Source organism: Bactrocera oleae, chromosome 2 (assembly GCF_042242935.1).
Source record: "Bactrocera oleae isolate idBacOlea1 chromosome 2, idBacOlea1, whole genome shotgun sequence".
Lineage (NCBI taxonomy): Eukaryota > Metazoa > Arthropoda > Insecta > Diptera > Tephritidae > Bactrocera > Bactrocera oleae.
In genome coordinates this window covers 44,908,403-44,928,780 of record NC_091536.1, presented here as the reverse complement: position 1 = coordinate 44,928,780, position 20,378 = coordinate 44,908,403, and the positions used below count along the sequence as shown (strand labels likewise).

Here is a 20,378-nt window from a genome sequence, read left to right as displayed (position 1 = left end):
ATCCACCAGAATGTATTGAATACCCGCTATTAATATTTCAAGGCCAAATTTTTAACTGGAATGTCCTATTCTTTAAGTATTAAAAATCCATAATTTGTTTACCCCATATTTTTTTCTATTCATTACAAAACATCCAATCAACATTACAATTCTTGTTTTAAATAAAATGATATTCGAACTAAATCCTTTGCGGTGAAAAGAAATAAATAAGAAAAAATCTGTTGAGGAGAATTTATCGTTTGCCTTGATTTTTCTGAAAATTATTTTTTTACTGTTCAAAATAAAATCCAATCTCATCATTGGAATACTTTTTTTTTGGTTAATCTAATCGCGATCAGTCAAATTTTTTGCGGATTTCGTTACTTTAATGTTTATTGCAAAGAACTAAAAAAAATTTTTTTAATTTTTTGAGGGAGAAGTTATTAAAATTTTCAATTCTTAACTTAAAAGTTAATTAACAATTTGAAAAAAAAAATTATTCAAATTCATACATATTTTCTCAAAGTACAAGTTTTGAACTATAAGTCCTGAAAGTTTCATTAAAAAATAACCCATAACTTTTTTAGTTATTAATTTTTTAACTAAAAGTAGTAAAAATTTTCAATTACAAAAAAATTGTTGTTAAAATTAAAATTTAAAAAAACTGAGCGGGGGATTACTTGCTCATGATAACTACTTTACGAAAAAATACTCACATTCAAATTCAATGATCAAGTGGAAAATGGGGGGTTCACTTGACGTGTTTTTACTCATGTACCATATGATTATGTAGGCATTTTAGAAAATATGTTACTTGCGGTTAATATATTTCGCTATATTTCGCGGCAAATTTTTAAATCCAAAAAAATTTTCATTAAAATTATAGGTATTTGCTTAAGTTAGCCTTTGCTTATGTGTTGTAAGCGACCCTGCTTGTTGCTTGATTAGCCCAAGAGGTATCGCTGGAAATATTGCAAATAGGAATACTTGACTTTGCCAAAAAATTTTTTTTTTGAAAGAATATAACGGAGTGTTTGGAGACACAAAATACAGTTATTTTTTTCGGTTAATTATTTCCAACGAAATACCGATAAAACTGTAAATTAACATACATACAAGTATGTACATATGTGCATAAAATGCCTCTATATAATTGGAATGGACTCCCTTTTTTTCCGTCAAGGGTTTAGGGAGTAATACTTATGTAAGTGCTTGTTCTCGGTTTCCTCTGTTTTAATTTTTTTTTTTTGGTCTCCGGCGTTTTTTCTGTGCGATATTGTCTTCCTCTCTACGTGCTTTGTGGATTTAATTCCCGCCCGTTTTTATTTTTTGGTGATTTTTTGTGTTAGTTTTGTGTATCCATTGATTTCGCGCCTGTTGTAGTAATTTTATTTAACCCCGGTTAGTATGTATTTAGGTATGCAAATATGTACATATATTAGTACTTTTGTACTTTTCGTTTTTGGTTTTTTTTTTTTAAATTTATGTTTGTATATTTATTAATTACTTTAATTTTTACGTTTTGTCTTTTTTTTGTTTCTTTAGGTGCCTTTTAAAGAGGCTCGAAGGATCATTTGGTGATTTCACTTAATTTTTCACCTTGGGCGCGGTGTTATACTCACTTGCACTATTGCACTAACTTTAGTTAAAAACTCTTTAATTAATTTTTAAACTCTTTACTTAATTTCACATTAATACATATTTTGAAAATGCTTTATAATATAACAAGTTCAATTTCACTTATTTTTTATGCGACGAAAACTACTCTGCGGGAACGTTTTAATGTCGAACCTTATAGGTCACGGATGAAATTGAAATGAGAGCCCATCCCGGTCTGACTGGTCCCTTTTGATCATTCGGGTGGTGGAAAAGACGGTGGTTGAAGTGTAGGTGTATAGTGTATGTGTATAGTGTGATTGGTTAATTGTATATGGTTGTGTTGGTGAGTGATATGGTATAGATAAGAAAACATTGTGAATAGCCATGGGCAATACTTCGAATAATTCATTTGTAATCATTTCCTCTTTTTTAATTATCGTTAAAAAAAAAAGCGAAAACTTAGTTGCGCACCTAATATTATTCTTTCCGAATTTAAATTAAATATCTTATACGTTGAACGATATTTTCGGTATAAAGTCAGTAATAGAAACTATGGTCCACATCTTCGAAATATAGGAGGCTTGAACGTTATGGCCCGCTTTAGACAATTGTTAAGGATTATCAAACCACGGGTGCCTCTCCTTAATTTGGTTCGTGGTACTAAATTATAGTTTTGTAGCTTATTTTGCGGATTGTTATGGCAATTTGTAATTTTTCGATTAATGGCGGTTTGTAGGCGCGGCATTGGTCCGATTACACCCATCTACATTACCATCCTCCCTATTTGACCAAGGAACACGTGAACAAAACTACAGTACTGTGTTTTGCATTATGTCCTTGTGGACCAGTTTCAATGTAGGCTAATTTAGACGATCCGATAACTTAAAAATTACTGCTTAAACGTATATGAGGAAACTCTTTTTTTCAATAATAAATTTTAATTTGAATATATAATAAAATAAATTATCATCTAATTAAGTGGAAAAGAGATGTATTCTTTGCTCGCAGATTTAATACCTTATGTGATTTTTACATTAAACATATTAGAGGGTGAGGATGTGACCACCCAAGTCCGTCCCTAATCTATACTTTCGAGTTTCGTTGCCTTAATAATACCAGAGGTGTGTCACTTAATCTTTTTCAGTTCAAAGAGTTTTATGGCGTAACAATTCTCTGATTTGACTCATGTACAATATCTCCTTAGAAAGTGATGTAGTTCGTGTACAAAGTTTATCTAAATTTTTCTCAGTTATCGCTTGTATGGATGTAAGTATGGACGGGCGGATGGAAGGAAATTATTCATTCATTTCGTCATTCTTATAATTTTCTGCTCTCAATTGAAATTATCTTAATTACTATTATTATTATTTTTTATTTACCGTATTGGGAGTTTTCCTTCACTTTTTCTTTCATAAATTTTTGATGTTACAACGTCACGAGCAAATCCAAAATCTGCAACTTAACAAGGGTGTTCATTAATAATCAGAATATTCCTTACTGCTAAATCTCTGTAAATTATCTAAATAAAGAAAAAAATAAACATTAATTTTAATCATATATAGGTAAAAGAGTACTGCGCTTCAGTGTACCCAATTACAGTTGTGTTTCATAATATGCGGACATTTTATATGTTTCCGATTAACGACATTTGTGGGCGTGGAAGTCGTCTGATTCCGCCCATCTACCAATAACTTCTTATGGTACCAAGGAACACGTGAACAGAGCTTCATCAAGATATATAAGTTATCGACTGTACGGACGGGGAGGCAGACAGACAGTTACACGGAATTTAACTCGTTTCGTTTTTCTGAACATTTAAATGTTACAGACAACCGTTAGGGGAACAAATATATAAAAATGTTGCATATGAGTTTAATACTCGTCATTAGACGAAATTGTGAATGCGTTACAAACATGCATATTTGGTATCTTATTAACTTTACACAGTTTTACTACTACATTTTATTATATGCCCTGTGATATTTATATCTGCATTAACTAAACTCACGCAAATCGAATAGTGCTGTGGGAGGGTATGTGCTAGTATCGTATTCTCGTTGAATTTTACTAAGTTGTTGTATACATTATACATATATGCGATAAAAACTCAGCCAAAGGAACGATATTAATCTTGAGTACATGATTTCAACCAGATGAATGGAAGTCATTACATTAGGGGAATGTCGGCATTAATATTATCTATTATATGTAGCCTGACATTATTCATGGAAGGACCTTCCCGTTTTCGGCACCAAGATCTGGATCAATTTAAGTTATATTCTTAGCTAACCTACATTATAGTTAAAAAGTTATGTATACTTAATTTTAATACAACATCGAATATAATGACCAATATGAACAATGTAAACTTAACCGGAATGTTCAAAATCATCATTTTGGTTATATTGGAGCAGGGTTCCGTCGTTATGTTCAGTATCTAGGGGTTTGAAAAAATTCAGTCCCACTCTGACCAATTTTATATGGAAAAATTATTATACGCACTGTTCGTGCAAAGGTTTACTTCGTGTGAGATAGCATATTCTAAAGTAAAATCCACGGAAATAGCACTAAGCTCAGGGCTAGCAGAGAAGTATCTGAAGGTAAAAGAACACACTCTCGTAACTTTCCTAGCATAGAATGCGCTTTTAACAACATGCAGCCCAAGGCCGTACAGAGCGCACTTAAAGGATGTGCAGATCCGTCCGAAGGGGTACACCTCGAGGAGGCGTGTTATCTCCACTTGTTGTGGCCTACGCTTAGAGCAGCTAGTATACGCAACAGTGGAGAAGAAAGTCTTTTTGTTCTGACAAGGAGTGTGCTCACCCGAGGAATATATTTATATATACAGATAACCCACTAAAGTCTCGTAGGGTTTCTTCTAAGTTAGTCAAGGATGCCTTGATATTTTAGTGGAGGATCTAACATCCTATTTCACGATAAACCTCTAACGGATTTCAGAACATAGTGATATTTCGTTATATTTCATAAGAAATTTAATCAATATAAAAATGAATGAGTTAGCCCAGATCCTATATACTACATATATTGGATTATGGTAGTTGACTTTATAGATAATATATCGGCCAATGTGTTAGTTACCTCAATAAAATTGGATGGAAATATGTTTTTGACCTTCTGGTTGATTTTATGCAGTAAGAATTGGTGTGATAATTTAATGACATGTAGTAGACATGTCTTCTCGATCACAATGTGGATTGACGGCAAAAATGTATCACATCCGTTTTCTGGCTTACATATACCTAAGGGGCCGTCCATAAATTACGTCATCGATTTTTTCAGATTTTAGACAACCCCCCCTATAATCATCCTATCGTCATTTCTTAATGACCCCCCCCCCCCCCTTCTCCCAATTTTGACGACATTACTAGTTTGACAAAATAAAACATTGCAGATTTGAGAAAAATAGGGTATTATATGATTAATACACTTGGTTATAGAATCACCTTTTATTATTATACTTTGGCAATAATCATTGATATAATTTCTTTGGGTCAAATTCACTCTTCAGTTTACGCCATATTTCATCGCAAAGCTTTTGTGCGGATTGAGGGGTTTTATCAAAATATCGTCTCTTCACAACAGAAAACAATCGCTGGTGCACTTTTTGTAAGTCAATAACCATCGCGGATCGACTATAGTAATAAATAGCAGTGAAAATAGTTTTCTGATTTTGTTATTTAACGAATTTGCGTTAAACGCGTGATGGAAAAATCTGCGCGGATAAACGTGTTGCATCGTTCACGTTCATACTCAGATTGACAGCGAGCGCAGGCCGCAGGTCCGCAGCGGTGGCGGTGTGCGCCAAAGACAAAGGAAGCCGACTTTGTTTAAACAGCGCCGATTTCTTTTATTCTCCGAGTCGCCGCCAATCTTCGTTTAATAAACACAGTGTCGCATACAAACTATTTTCATAGGTACGATGTTATTTATAGTTTAAAAAAATAATGTAGACATGCCTTGACCTTGTAATAAATAAATAAATAAATAATGAGTTCAATAATTAATACCATTAAATACTTGCAAAATATCACAAGAACATTATCTTTCCTTAGTATGAGACATGTATTTAAGTATAAGTATAGTATTAATATGTACTTTTATTAATTATGTAGTGTTGTAGTTATTATTTAAGTATTGTGTTTATTAGTATGCTTAGATCTTTAAAACTACGCAACGGATTTTGATGCAGTTTTTTTAAATAGATAGACTGATTCTTAAAGAAGGTTTATATGTATAATACATGTAAGTACCACGGGCGAAGCCGGGGCGGGCAGCAAGTATTTTACTAAGTGTGCTGGAAGAAATTTCTTTTTAGAAATAATCTTTTTGTACGTGAAAAATAAACTATAAATAAATAAGAATGACGTCAATTTCGAAACAAAAAGTTCGTGTTCTGCCAAAGTTTCGAAATAAGTTTCCTTTTATATTCCTTTTATATTCCTTTATATTAATGTGAACTAATGGTTTTAGCAACAATTGAAGAAATACTAAAAAAAATTTGATTGTCCTGTGTACCAGTTTTGATCATTCAACGGTGGTTTGATTCACCTTAAATTATTCCAAAGAGATTTAGAGATAACCACTACAAAATCCAATTTGTCGGTAAAAATGTGAAATATCAATTATAATATAACTTTATTTACATATGTCTTTTAGCAAAAGAAGAAATAATGGTTTTTAACAAAGCTTCTCGAATCTGAATTTTATATTTTTACTAGCTAACCCGGCAAAAGTTTTTTGGCTATTACGTTGTTTTTAGTAAATATTTTTTTAAAACTAACAAGATAAATGTGTGGAGAATGTATTAATAATTGAAAGACAAATGAATTGTTGTAGACAATTAAAGTATACTTTTTTAAAGCTAATATATTATTCTTTATTAAAGAAAATTTGTTCTACGATCTACTAAAAATAACGCAATATTTTGGCTCAGTCCATCTTTAGCGAATACAAACAAACGGATGGTTTGCCAATATGCCACATAAAGTGGTCCTTGGAAAATGCATGGTGTACCCAAATCTAAGCCGCAAACTGACAACGTTTGCCCCTGTGAGTTATTGATCATTATTGTTAATGCCAATATAAACAGAAATTAATTGTGTTTGAATTCAATTGACACATCTGTAAGGACTATAGGGATTCGTGGCAGCTATCTTGAAATGACAACGGACCGGTAACGTTAACCAACAACGGTAAAAGCACTTAGTCTGCCTTCACTTGACTGATGTGTCTTTCTTGTGGGGCATCCATTTTTTCGATTGAGCCCATGTAAAATAGCGTGGTATTTCTGAATAAAGCACTGTGTGTGCAAAGGCACCAAAAGCATCCGCACGATTATACAATTCAAAAAATCTAGTGAGCGTAGTTTTTGGTGAATTTATAGTACGATGAAGCGCTGTTTTGTTCGTGAAAAATACGCGTTGCCCGTTTCCGAGATGTACAAAGAAATAATGTTAAATTCACTATGAAAATAAAATTAACTTAAGAGTTGCACTGAAAAATTAAATGATGCATATAACAGTCACTGCGACGCGTGGGACACAAATAAAATCACAAAATTGTCTGCAGAATAATATAAAAATCGAAGATTAAAAAGCAATGGTTGACCGAATAAGGGAGAAAATTTAGAATGTATATATATAAAAAAGAAAGTGTGTGTGTATGTTCCGTGTAGGCTCCGAAACGGCGGGACCGATTTCAATGAAACTTTCGGTAAACTTTAGATTGACCTGACGAGTAATCTTGTAATGTTTGGTGACGATCGGGGCACTTTTTTTTTTGAACTGTCAAATTTCTGTTTGAACTTTCAAATAAAGTTTTTATTTACTATAATGATATTTTATTGTTTTATAACCGAAATTTGTGTTGACATATGAGGTGTGGATATATGTATAATATTATATTGTGTATGTTAATATGAAACATATTGAAGTACAATGGAGTAATAAAGTATATTAAAGTAATTAATTGAGGATTTTTAAGAATTTAATAATGTAGCGCCGCGAATGTATTCGTTTACTGATGCGTTTTAAATTGATTATTACAACGGAAAATTGTATTTTTCTTCACCAATCATGTTTCTTCACAGAATCATTGTAATAAATAAAAACTGGCACCAAAAAAAAAGAAGAGAGTATTGGTAAAAAAACCTCCAAATTAAAGAAAGTTAAAGAAACAAGTAAGGAACGGCTAAGTTCGGATGTAACCGAACATTTTATACTCTCGCAAAGTCAAATGGTATACTCGTTTGAGATTTCTTTGTGGATTGACTGATATTTTCGGTAGAAGGTCAACTATAGGCACTGGGGTCCACATATTTAGTACTTAGGGGTTTGAACAGTTTTGGTTCAATTTAGACAATTTTTGGCCGCAAGGTGGCATACTTTAATTGCATTATTCACGCAAAGTTTTACCCCGATATAATCATTGTTACCTGATTTGCATAGTGGAAAGTGAAAGAATTTGATGGAATTGAAAATGGTGTTACATGGGAAGTAAGCGTGGTTGTAGTCCGATTTCGCCCATTTTCGCACTATGACATAGAAACATGAAAAGAACGATATGCACCGAATTTGGTTGAAATCGGTTGAGCTGATCTCAAGATATGGGTTTTCACCTAAAGTGGGCTGTGCCACGCCCACTGACTAATTTTGAACGCGGTTCCTATAAAATCATCTTATACCATCCCAGAGATAAAATTTAATGTCTCTGGCGTGTTTAGTGCTTGATTTATCGCGCTTTTAGTAGTTTTTAACAGTACCGTTATATGGGGAGTGGGCGGAGTTGCCACCCGATTTCAACTATTTTCACACTGTCAATAGAAGTGCTAAAAACATTTGCTTCTAGTGAATTTTGTTATTATAGTAATAGCGGTTTAGGAGATATGCACATTAAATCTATTAGAGGCGGGACCACGCCCACTTTTTAAAAAAAGTTTTAACTGCAGATGCCCCTCCCTAATGCGATCCTGTGTACCAAATAACAGTCTTGTATCCTATTGCGGAGCTTAGTTATGGCAAGTTATTTGTTTTTTATTAATGGCGTTTTGTGGGCGTGGCAGTGGTCCGATTACGCCCATCTGCAATACCAACCGTCTCACGGTACCAAGAAACATGTCTACCAAGTTTCATAAAGATATCTCAATTTTTACTCAAGACCTCTGCGAATGGCAGGCACCTTGCCGTGGTGCAGGGGCTTAAGTCGCAGGCATTCTCGGCATCTCCCAACTGGTGCGAGCGGTGCTTGCACCCTCACACTGGTTGTCAGAAGCCGTATGCGTGCGACAACCAAGAGCTGCCACCTCCTAATCCAGGGTGTTATGCGACTCCCGTGCCCATTGGATGATTTGCAGCCAGGAGGAAAATTCGGCTGTATTCTAACGGAGCCTTCCCAACACCGGGCCGCATTGGGAAGTAACGGTGGCCTTACCGCGTCAAGGGGCTCTGGCGTGGCGGACTATTTGTTCCCCTTTCCAATAGCTGACCCGACGGCGCGCCTCGTCGTGCCAAGGGTCGTACGAACAAGATGAACAACAAAGACAACAACAAAACTACAACAACAACAACAAAAGGATCCCGGCAACAACAACAGCAAACGACGATGGACATTGATAACGACAAGGGCAGCGGTGCAGGTAAGGGCGAATCAGGGGCTAAACGCAAGTTCAGCTTCCTGGACGCCCTTTCGCCAGAGGAGCGAGCGCTGTTCGAGGAGCATGCCAGAGACGACGACGATGACATGCCCTCGTGCAGCGGCGTTCAGCAGGCGAATTCGACTGCGGCCGCTGCGCCAAAAGAAAAAGAGAAACCCACGGAGACTCTCTCGAGCAGGAGCAACTGCTCGGATGCAGAGGAGTCGCAACGGGCGACCTCCGGTGGGGCTCAAAAACGGAAAAGGAAGAGGGGAGGCAGACTTCCCCCCCTGCCACCAACGGGATGTCCGGGAGGACAAGACGATCCCAGAAGGAAAGGTATGAGCGGTGCCAGCCTGAAGTGGTACCTGAGGCACCTCCAGGAGGGAAGAACTCCGGAGGTAGCAGAAAGCCTAGCGCGGAACAGGGTGAGAGGTGACAGCACTTCCCCGGCTTCCGAAAAACATAAGGGTGGAAATACCGCGGCCATTAGGAAGCGCAATGGCAACAATCGAGGCCACTGCCCAGTAAACGCAACTCAGCCCGCAGGCCGAGGTTGCGAAAGGGCAGCTCCCTCGACCACCCAAGCGGCTAAGCGTAAAAGCGGACAGCTGACGCCACAGGAGCCGAACAACACCAAGCGGCAGAGGGGCAACAACGCACAGGCGACTAGTGGCCACCGCTCCGCCCCAAACCTCCCCCGGCCAGTGGAGGGACAGCACAGGTATGCGGACGCCCTCAAAGGCATTCGCATGGCTGTGCTGCCGCTGAACTACCCGGCGGAGGCGCTGGGTGCGGAGGAGCTCACATCGCTCCAAGACTTACTCATGGAGGAGGTATTCAGAGGATCTGGATACAAGGCCTCCTTCCATGGGGTATATTTCAAGGGAGGCATGCTGCAGGTTGACTGCAAGGATGAGAGGTCGGCTTGTTGGCTGAGGGAGATCGCTCCCAAGCTAACAGGCTGGAACGGCCCCATCCTCTGCGCGAAAAAGGGGGACGAAATTCCGCCCATGCACAGCATGACGGTCTTCCTCCCCAGATGCGCAGGAAAGCCTTACGAGTTTGCTTTAGGTCTCATTCGCAATCAGAACGATGGCCTCGATACATCGGCCTGGCGGGTGACCAAGAGCATAGCGGAGGACTCAGGATGGAAGCTCAACCTCTGCATTGATGACGAATCATACAAATTCGTCAGGAGGGTGAGCTTCCGCCTGAACTACAGGTTCAGCTCGGTGGTCCTGAGGCCGTTCAAGCCAAAAACGATCACCGAGGGCGATGCGGGAAAATAAATGCAGGTGGATGAGGTTGCGACTCAACCCTGCGCAAGTACGTCGAAGCAGGCGGCAACTGCTGAGACAATGGCGAAGGTCCCCTCCGAGAAGACGGGCGAGCAAGGAGGGGCGCTACCCTCCACTCAGGAGCTTCTGGAGGGGCTCACAAACCTGGCGGGAGACATCGCGGAGGACGGTGAGCATGAGGACCAACTCCTCATGGAACCGATCCTGTAGTGGGGCCGCGTCTAGAAGTTGCCCAGGTGAACCTGCATCACGCGGCGTCAGCCTCGGCGGTTATCGCGAGCAGGTTCACGATGGATGGACTGGGCATACTGCTGATCCAGGAGCCGTGGGTCAATAAAGGAGAGGTCAGGGGCCTCAAAACGGAGTCAAATAAGGTAATCTGGGATCTCTCAAGTGAGAGACCCAGAACCTGCATAGTACTTAGGAACGGTATTGACTTCTTCTGTATTTCAGAGTTCCTAACTCAGGACCTGGTCGCTGTGCAAGCGAAGAACCACGAAGGAGCGGACTTCGTCGTGGCAGCGGCCTATTTTCCGGGGGAGACTCCGACAGCACCCCCAGAGGCAGTCGGCAACCTGGTGGAGTATTGCAGGAGGAATAAGCTGCCCCTCATTATGGGCTGCGACGCGAATGCCCACCACACCGAATGGGGCAGCACGGACTGCAACACACGGGGTGAGTCTCTTATCGAGTTTATAGTTAGTAAGAATTTAAGTATAGCAAATGTGGGGTGCGAATCCACTTTTGTAACTAGTGTCAGAAGGGAGGTGCTTGATATCACGCTCAGTAACGAGTCTGAGGTAGGGCTGATCTCACAATGGAGGGTATCATCGGAACCCTCCATGTCGGATCACCGTATCATAAGATTCGTGCTGGTGATGGGGGTCAAGCAACTCCCTCCCAAACGTATCCCTGGGAACACGGACTGGGCCGTTTTCAGGGAATTACTCGCAACTAGAATTAGCAGTAGGGAGCAGCTGGATAGAAGCGCAACGGCTTCTGGATTGGAGAGCAGACTGTCTGCCCTAAACCAATCCATTATAGAAGCTTATCATAGCAGCTGCCCCCTAAAGACAACCGCCAAGGGCGGTAAATGCTCCTAGTGGTCTAGTAAACTCTCAGTACTAAGAAAAACGGTGCGCAAGCTATTCAATAAGGCTAAGCGCACCGGAAACTGGGAGGATTACAGATGCAGCCTAACTGCTTATAATAAGGAGATTAGGACCGCGAAACGGAAGAGCTTTAGGAAGTTCTGTGAGAGCGTCTCCTCAACCCCAGAGGCAGCTAGACTGCATAAGGCTCTGGCTAGAGGAAAGACGGACACAGCACTAGCGATTAAACGATCTGATGGGACCTATACGTCCAGCGCAGAAGAAAGAGCTACGGCTCTTCTACTAGCGCATTTCCCGGAGACGATTCAAGAAGACCAGATTCGACCTATGGTCGAACGTAGGCCGTCACGCTTGGACTGGACAGTCGCAAAACAGCTCTTCACTGCAGACTCCATCAAGTGGGCGCTGGCCTCCTTTGAAAAATATAAGTCACCGGGTGCGGACGGTATCCTTCCAGCTTTCCTGCAACAGGGGGAGCAGGTGCTACTGCCCCACCTTGTTCGGCTGATGAGGGATAGCCTAGCGCTGGCGTATATCCCAGAACCATGGCGCACCGCAAAGGTGATCTTCATACCCAAAGTAGGGAGGAAAGACTACTCATTGGCGAAATCGTTCAGGCCAATCAGTCTTACTTCCTTCCTACTCAAAAGTATGGAAAAGATCATAGACCACGAAGTACGATCGAAGGTGCTGAAGGCATCACCGCTTCATGAGAAGCAACATGCTTACAGAGCAGGCAGGTCAACAAACACTGCTCTGTACCAGCTAACCTCAGAGATCCAGAATTCGTTAGATAGGGGCGAGGTGGTGTTATGCGCCTTCCTCGACATAGAAGGTGCCTTTGACAACACGTCTCACGAGAGCGTGTCAAGAGCACTAGAGAAAAGGAGCGTGGCAGCACCAGTGCGCAGATGGATTACAGCCGTACTGCGCACTAGGGTGGCGGAAACCGCAGTAGGAGAAACTAAAATTCGTCTGGGAACAACAAGAGGCTGCCCACAGGGTGGAGTGCTATCCCCCCTACTTTGGAGCCTAGTTGTGGACGATCTCCTTGAGCGGCTGACTAGCAATGGAATCCGCTGTCAGGGATATGCGGATGACATTGTTATCTTAGCTAGAGGAAAATTTGAAGACACACTCTGCGATATCGTTCAGAGGGGATTGGGACTGGCAAAGGGATGGTGTAGTGGGGTTGGCTTAAGCATCAACCCCGCTAAAACTACAATCATTCCCTTCACCAGACGGAGATCACTGCCGGGCCTCAGGAGTATATCCCTGGACGGCAGAGTGGTTGAGATGGCCAGCACGGTCAAGTACCTGGGCCTCACACTGGATTCCACACTACGATGGAATCAGCATGTGAACCAGACCTTAACCAAAGCTACTAAGGCACTCATGGTGTGCAACCGACTTGCTGGGAAATCCTGGGGGTGCTCCCCAAGGACTATCAGGTGGATGTACACCATGATCGTGAGACCGATTATCACGTATGGAGCGGTATCGTGGGGTTCGAGAGCATCGCAGACTTCGGTAGGACTTAAACTGTCGAAGCTGCAAAGACTTGCCTGCATCTGCGCGTCGGGAGCAATGCGAACGTGTCCGACCGCAGCACTGGAAGTCATGCTAGAACTTTCACCGCTACACCTGGTAATCAAACAGACTGCCAAACGAACTCTGCTCCAAATGACAGCAGAGGGAGCTGGCAAAGGGAAGGTAATCTCATCCCAACAGATGAAAGAGCTAAGTGAGGAAATACCACTAGCCCTTCTCCCAAGGGATAGCATTACCAAAGTAGTAAACTTCAGCAGAAAGTTTCAAGTAACCCTTGGCAGCAAATCTGAGTGGAATGACTCTTCACTGGACCGGCTGCTAAGGGGTAGCACCATCAAGTGGTACACCGACGGGTCGAAAACGGAGGAGGGGATTGGTGCAGGGGTCGCTGGGCCAAGCACCAAACTCTCCATTCCCATGGGAAGTTTCCCAAGCATTTTCCAAGCTGAGGTCTATGCTATAAGTCGGTGTGTAGGGATAAACCTCCAACGCAACTATCGCAATAAGAGTATCGCTATACTCAGCGATAGTCAGGCGGCACTAAGAGCGATCTCAGCCTATGAGGTCAGATCTCTCCTAGTGATGGAGTGTATAGAACGGCTGAACAGCCTATCTAAGCAAAACCGAGTACACCTTATTTGGGTGCCTGGCCATAGGGTTATAGCTGGGAACGAACTAGCTGACGAATTAGCCCGCTCTGCAGCCTCTACAAAAATGGTAGGGCCGGAACCATACATAGCAGTTGGTCCTCATACCATCAAAGAGCTCCTCCGAAGGGAGGAAAGAGCAAGCAGGGAGATACATTGGCAACAACTTCAGGGCATGCACCATGCCAGACTGCTATTGGGGGGTTACGACCTCAAGCGGTTTAAAGCCATAATTAATCTCCCCAGAAACAAATTCCGGCTACTGGCAGCGTTCTACACCGGCCATTGCAGGCTCAAGAAGCACCTCTTTAACATGGGCATAGCCTCTTCTGCAAACTGCCGGTTCTGCGACATAGAGCCGGAAACCCCTGAACATCTGCTGATGAACTGCACAGCAGTCTGCAGACGCAGAATCAAGGCCCTGGGATCCATGTTTCCACACAGGGATCGTATCGCCTCACTAGCACCCAGCAGAATTTTGGAATTTATCAACATGCTGGGCCTAGATGATACGATATGACTTAGGGGAGGGCACAATAGACCATAGGTCGCGGTGCATACCTCGAAACTAATCTAATCTCTAATCTACTCAAGTTAGAGCTTGCACGGACGGACGGACGGACGGACAGACAGTCACCCGGATTTCAACTCGTCTCTTCATCCTGATCATTTATATATATATAACCCTATATCTAACTCGATTAGTTTTAGGTGATACAAACAACCGTTAGGTGAACAAAACTATTATACTCTGTAGCAACAGGTTGCGAGAGTATAAAAAGAGCAAAAAAAACAGATGAGGAACGTAAATTACGCCTTGAGAAAAATCGTAACAATATCTACAAGAAGATATATGGAAACTGAAGAATAGCGTGAATCACGGCTTCAATAAAATCTTCATCCGAGCCACCGAGACAATCCAAAAACGTGCGCATATACTTGATGCCAATCGTAACCGAATGGCTCAGTCACGAAAAAGAATAGATTTAAAACTTGCGGGGGTCAACTACAGTAAAGATGACGATTGCAGAAATCACAAGGACGTAGTGATCAGAATATCGCGAAAGAAATGTGCTGTTCGAACGGTAAAGTTGTTTTGTCATCAAGAGAAACTTTGTACGTATGCATATTCAAGTATAATGAATGATATTGAAGTATAAACAATAAGATAATAAGATGTAATTTAACTAAAATTATTGCGAAGAGTGAGCCATTACTAACAGATGAACAAAATACTATTTACAATCGGGATAGGCTAATTGCCACATAATTTCAGCACTATTCTACACGGAAAAAAATAATTAATTTGTAGTATTTTCCCAGACAAAATAAAATAATTACTTAAATAAAAACTGACTCTGTAATCGGGCTAGATTGACAGCAGAAAATTTCGAAATTAATTTCGATAATAATATGTTTACTATATTAAACAGCTTAATTATATTTGATTAATTTAATTACACCTTAGCCACAGCAAGGCGTGGCCGGGGTCTTCTAGTAGTATATATTTTTCAATGCTGAATCATGAAAAATATTAAAAATTTTGTTCAAAAACTAAAAAAAGTAAGGAAGTTCTAAGTGCGGGTGTAACCGAGGATTTTATACTCTCGCAACTTGCAAGCGAAATTACGTCAGGTGTTGCCAAAATTGTATATTAAAGGAAGTTTTGATCCGCTTCAACTAATTTTTGACACAAAGACTTACTATTATCGAGAGTTTCATTTATTTATTTTATTATATGAATTTCAATTATATATCTTACACATTGACCGATATTTTCGGTAACAAGTCAACTATAGGCATTGGGGTCCACATATTCAGTACCTAGGAGCTTAAACAGTTTTGGTTTGATTTAGACAATTTTTAGTCACAAGGTGGCATACTGTAAACGCATTATTCACGCAAAGTTTTACCCCGATACAAACATTGTTGCTTGATTTACATTGTGGAAGGTGAAAGAATCAAATTGAATTAAAAATGGTGTTATATGCAAAAAAGGCATGGTTATAATCTGATTTCGCCCATTTTCTTATTATAACATAGAAATATGAGAAGAATGTTATGTACCAAAGCTGGTTGAAATCGGTTAATCAGATCCCAAGATATGGGTTTTAACCTAAAAGCGGGCGGTGCCACGCCTACTGTTTAATTTTGAAGTCGATTCCTATAAAGTCATCTCATCCCAGAAATAAAGTTTAATGTCTCTGGCGTGTTTAGGGCTTGATTTATCGCGTTTTTAGTAGTTTTTACAGTATCGTTTTATGGGGAGTGGGCGAGGCTGTCACCCAATTTTTACACTGTCGATAGAGGAGCTAAAAACATTTGTTCCCAGTGAATTTTGTTATTAAAGCTTAAGCAGTTTAGGAGATATGCACATTAAACTTATTAGGGGGCGAGAACACGCCCACTTTAAAAAAAAATTCAAACTGCAAATGCCTCTCCCTAATGTGATCCTGTATACTAAATAACGGTCTTGTATCATATTGAGGAGCTAAGTTATGGTAATTTATTTGCTTTTTCTTAATGGCGTTTTGTGGGCGTGCCAGTGGTCCGATAACGCCCATCTTACGGACGGACGGATGGACGAATACTCACCCGGATTTCAACTCGTCTCATTCTGATCATTTATATATATTGGCTAAATGAGCCTACGTTGTCCCGAAAACTACATCACACATCACCGACACGCAACATTCACCTCCTCACCTCACGCAACATACACCTCACACAACGACCCTACCACCCAGGATACCCAACACACCGGTAGATCACCCCACCAACCATCAACAAAACCACAGACTCTCGAAGCGGCTGACCTCTTTGGCGTATCAAATTCGAAGCGGACACCTCGTCAACGTTGGATTCCCGTCGAAGTATCGTACATCAGCGGACCTGAGCCGGACAATTACATTTTATATATATATGTTATATTATATAAAGCATTTTTATACATTTTGTTTTTGCACTGCGTCGCAAGTGATTGTTGTATTAAGTGGGTGTTAGATATACTATAATTTCCTTTTATTCAATTGTTGCGATACGATATTGAAAAGTGAGTGGTGAGTGCAATAATTCCAAAGGGTTGGAATAAATACATGGTCCTTCGAGCCTAAAGGAAAGTCCCTATAGATATACAAACAAAAAAAAAGGAAAATATATATATGTATGTATATAAAGTGAACAAAACGCAAAGTGCAGTGGAACAGTGAAAACAAAAAGCTATCTGCAGAGACGAACAATTGCAGTGCAGTGTTTAACAAAAAACAAAAACATCCAAAGTGCTGTGAAATATATTAAACACATATACAAAAAGCTATTTATATACATATATACACTGTGTTTTCCGAAAAAAAAAAAATATATTGTATATATACATATATATAAAAACAAAACAAAAAACCTTTATGTGCATATTAACAACAAAAAATAAAGAGGGGCTAAAAAGTGGTGTGACAAACACCAAAAAAACAGGGAGATAAAAGTTTAAATTACCTTTTAATTTACAATTAAATAACAACAATAAAAACAAAACGGGCGCGATCCTAACAACAAAATTTCATCTCATATACAAATATTCATTCGGGCGCGGAGTAACAAAAAACACCACAAAAAAGCAACACCTAGCACACACAAAATCCAAAGGAAAGAACCGGAATTGGAAGAAACACTGAAGCACACGTATACGTACATACACGTAATTACATACACTCGCAAATACATATATTCCCCAAAAGCCCTTGGAGGAAATCAAAGTGAGTCCATTCGATTCCTTTTCTTATATTTATGCACATACATATGTATATTCATTGTGAATTACAGATTATATTTTGTACAAAAAACTGTAATAAAACACAAAAAACCGTTTAATATCTTGGTAACGGTTGGCAGTTTGGTTTAACTTACCGGTTTAAATTGCGATTTCAAATTATAATAATTAGCTACCTGTACCCGCTTACCTTCGTGTATTCAAACACAATTTACAAACAAAAAATAAACAAAATTTAAGTATTTCAATACTTACACATTTTTCCGACATACCCCTTACGTTTAATTAAGCAGTAAACAGGATTGCGTAATATATGTGAGCAAAGGTAAAGTCAAACTTAAAGCATAAAAGGCCAAATAAATATACATACATATAGACAATAAACGAAGTTAAACGAAAAAAAAAATATATATATATTATATATATACGTACAAATAGGAGCACTTACATTTACTTCTAACGTATATATAAAAATTACATATATAAAATTATATACAGCGTGCATTAATTGTGTATACATACATATGTATTTTTGCCTATTAAATATTTAATATCGTATATCACGTATCGTATTTTACATACATACAAGTATGTATATATCCTATACATCATTTATACATACAATTACAAACTTATATACGTCCATACAGTGCTTACGGAAAATTGCGCCATTACTATTACACATAATTCGCTTATTTGCATTACTTACAGTATACAATTCGCTTACAATTCCTATATATGTACATAGGGTACAACTATAAGAAAACCAATCGGAACATTTCGCATAAATACGGTTCGGTTAGTAATACCCGGATTATTTAATAAAAATCATACTACATTATATAAAAAACACAAAATTTTTAATAATATACATACATATTGGTTCACACAAAATTTATATTTTATATTCAAAGTCCGCTTTGGCATATATCCCGCAATACCCCTTGCAGCAAGCAAGCAGGATTGCGAACAAAACTTTTCAGCACAAATAATTCGAGCTTACTCGTACATAGGTACAATGTGCATTGATCTCTTCAACGAGCTCTCAATTGCACAAGTAGATATATGCATACCTACAAGTCCACGCACTAGGGTGTACCTACATACCCCTAAATAAGGACATAAAAAAAAATAAAATATTGGGTGTATGCATTAATTCGTGCGGCTTTTTTTCGTAAATTAAGACTTTATTGTGAAAAAATTGTGTGAATTTTAATGTGCAAAGTATTGCCCATCGGAAGCTACGATGTTTGCCCATCTTTCTGGCAGTTTGATCCCATCCCAAAAGAACTTCTCCGACTTGGAGGTCAAGAAAGAATCGAGCCAATTTCTGATACCCTGTTCCGAAGTGAAGCGTACTCCGGTTAGGGCATTCTGCATTGATCTGAACAAGTGGTAATTGGAAGGTGCTATGCCTGGGCTATAAGGCGGGTGAGGTAGAACTTCCCACCCACAGTGTTCCAAATCGTTTTTAACTGGCCTTGCAATATGTGGCCGAGCGTTTTCATGATGAAAAATTATTGATTCGTGTCTCAAACGAATCAATTGTTTTCGGTAGAGGTCCTCATTGATCGTCTGACCCGATTTTAATAGCTCATAATAGAGCACACCCTTGTGGTCCCACCAAATACATAGCATAATCTTGGCACCATGGATATTCGGCTTTGCCGTGGATGTCGATGGTTGGCCGAGCTTCACATACGATCTCTTGCGCTTTGGGTTATCATAATGAATCCATTTTTCATCGCCAGTGACAATCCGATGCAAAAATGACTTCTTTTGGTGGCGTTGAAGCAACATTTCCGACATGCAGAATCGATGTTCGACGTCTCTTGGCTTTAATTCATAAGGCACCCAATTTCCAAACGTCTGGATGAATCCTAATGATTTCAATCGTCTGGAAACGGTTGCTTGATCAACTCCTAATACTTTTGCAAGTTCTTCTTTCGTCTGGCATGCATCTGCGTCGAGCAATGTCTCCAATTCTTCGTCTTGAAATTTTTTGGCTGTCCGGGTCGTTCTCCGTCGTCTAAATCGAAATTACCACTTTTGAACCGTGCAAACCACTTTTGGCACGTTCGTACAGCTAAAGCATGGTCACCATAAACGTCCAGTAAAATACGATGGCTTTCGGTAGCACTTTTCTTCATGTTAAAGTAATAAAGAAGAACTCCCCGCAAAAACTCTTTATCTGGTACAAATTTCGACATTTTCAAATGAATGAAACAAATTGTTGTTCACGCTAAAACAAATGAAATCTACAGAAAACGACGCGAAATGACAGTACCTTTGAAATGAATATAGCCACAGTTGAACGCGACGCGAAATAATACTAGTACTAGAAGAGCCCTCTCTTAGAAACTCACACGAATTAATGCATACACCCAAAATTGTCAATAAATTGGTTAAATACAATTAAATTAAAAATAAATACGAACCGGTATCTATAACTAAATCCGGGTATTTCAGTTATTTATTTCAAATTAAGAACGCTAATTAACAAAAAAAATGGCGGTTATACATATATACGGAAATTAATATTAATTTTGTTCGAAGAGAAAAACTTTATTCACTAAAAAGAGCTTTCGTTCATACATTTATATATACGAATTATCCATCAGTCGACACTGAGGAATTTCTGATTTATTTCATACAATTTCTTCTAAATGAGCTCAGACTCAAAAAACTCTTAAACAACACAGTCTGTAAAAGTACCAAAAATGATTTCGGACGAAAAAAGTCCATGCACACCAGTAGAAGCTACACGCTCCA

The 20,378-nt window shown here is 39.4% G+C and overlaps 2 protein-coding genes and 1 long non-coding RNA gene across 5 annotated transcripts in view; 2 read left to right on the top strand and 1 right to left on the bottom strand.

Annotated features, from left to right (window-relative positions):
• Window positions 1–20,378, top strand: part of LOC118681060 (uncharacterized) — a 449,031-nt gene that overhangs the window by 320,898 nt on the left and 107,755 nt on the right. The gene's annotated exons all lie outside the window — the stretch shown is intronic.
• The window catches only part of LOC118683637 (uncharacterized), a 66,714-nt gene that overhangs the window by 18,485 nt on the left and 27,851 nt on the right, over window positions 1–20,378 (bottom strand). The window contains exon 3 of one of the 2 annotated variants that reach the window (XR_011398019.1): window positions 2,958–3,030. This is a non-coding gene — a long non-coding RNA (uncharacterized lncRNA). Of the gene's footprint in view, window positions 1–2,957; window positions 5,931–20,378 lie in introns of those variants that run through there. The other variant, XR_011398018.1, reaches the window with a different exon arrangement.
• Window positions 8,667–11,624, top strand: LOC138858976 (uncharacterized). Its single transcript, XM_070113054.1, has 2 exons — window positions 8,667–10,904; window positions 10,984–11,624. Exon 1 carries the CDS (start codon window positions 9,124–9,126, stop codon window positions 10,519–10,521), a length of 1,398 nt encoding a protein of 465 aa, XP_069969155.1. The 5' UTR covers window positions 8,667–9,123; the 3' UTR covers window positions 10,522–10,904; window positions 10,984–11,624.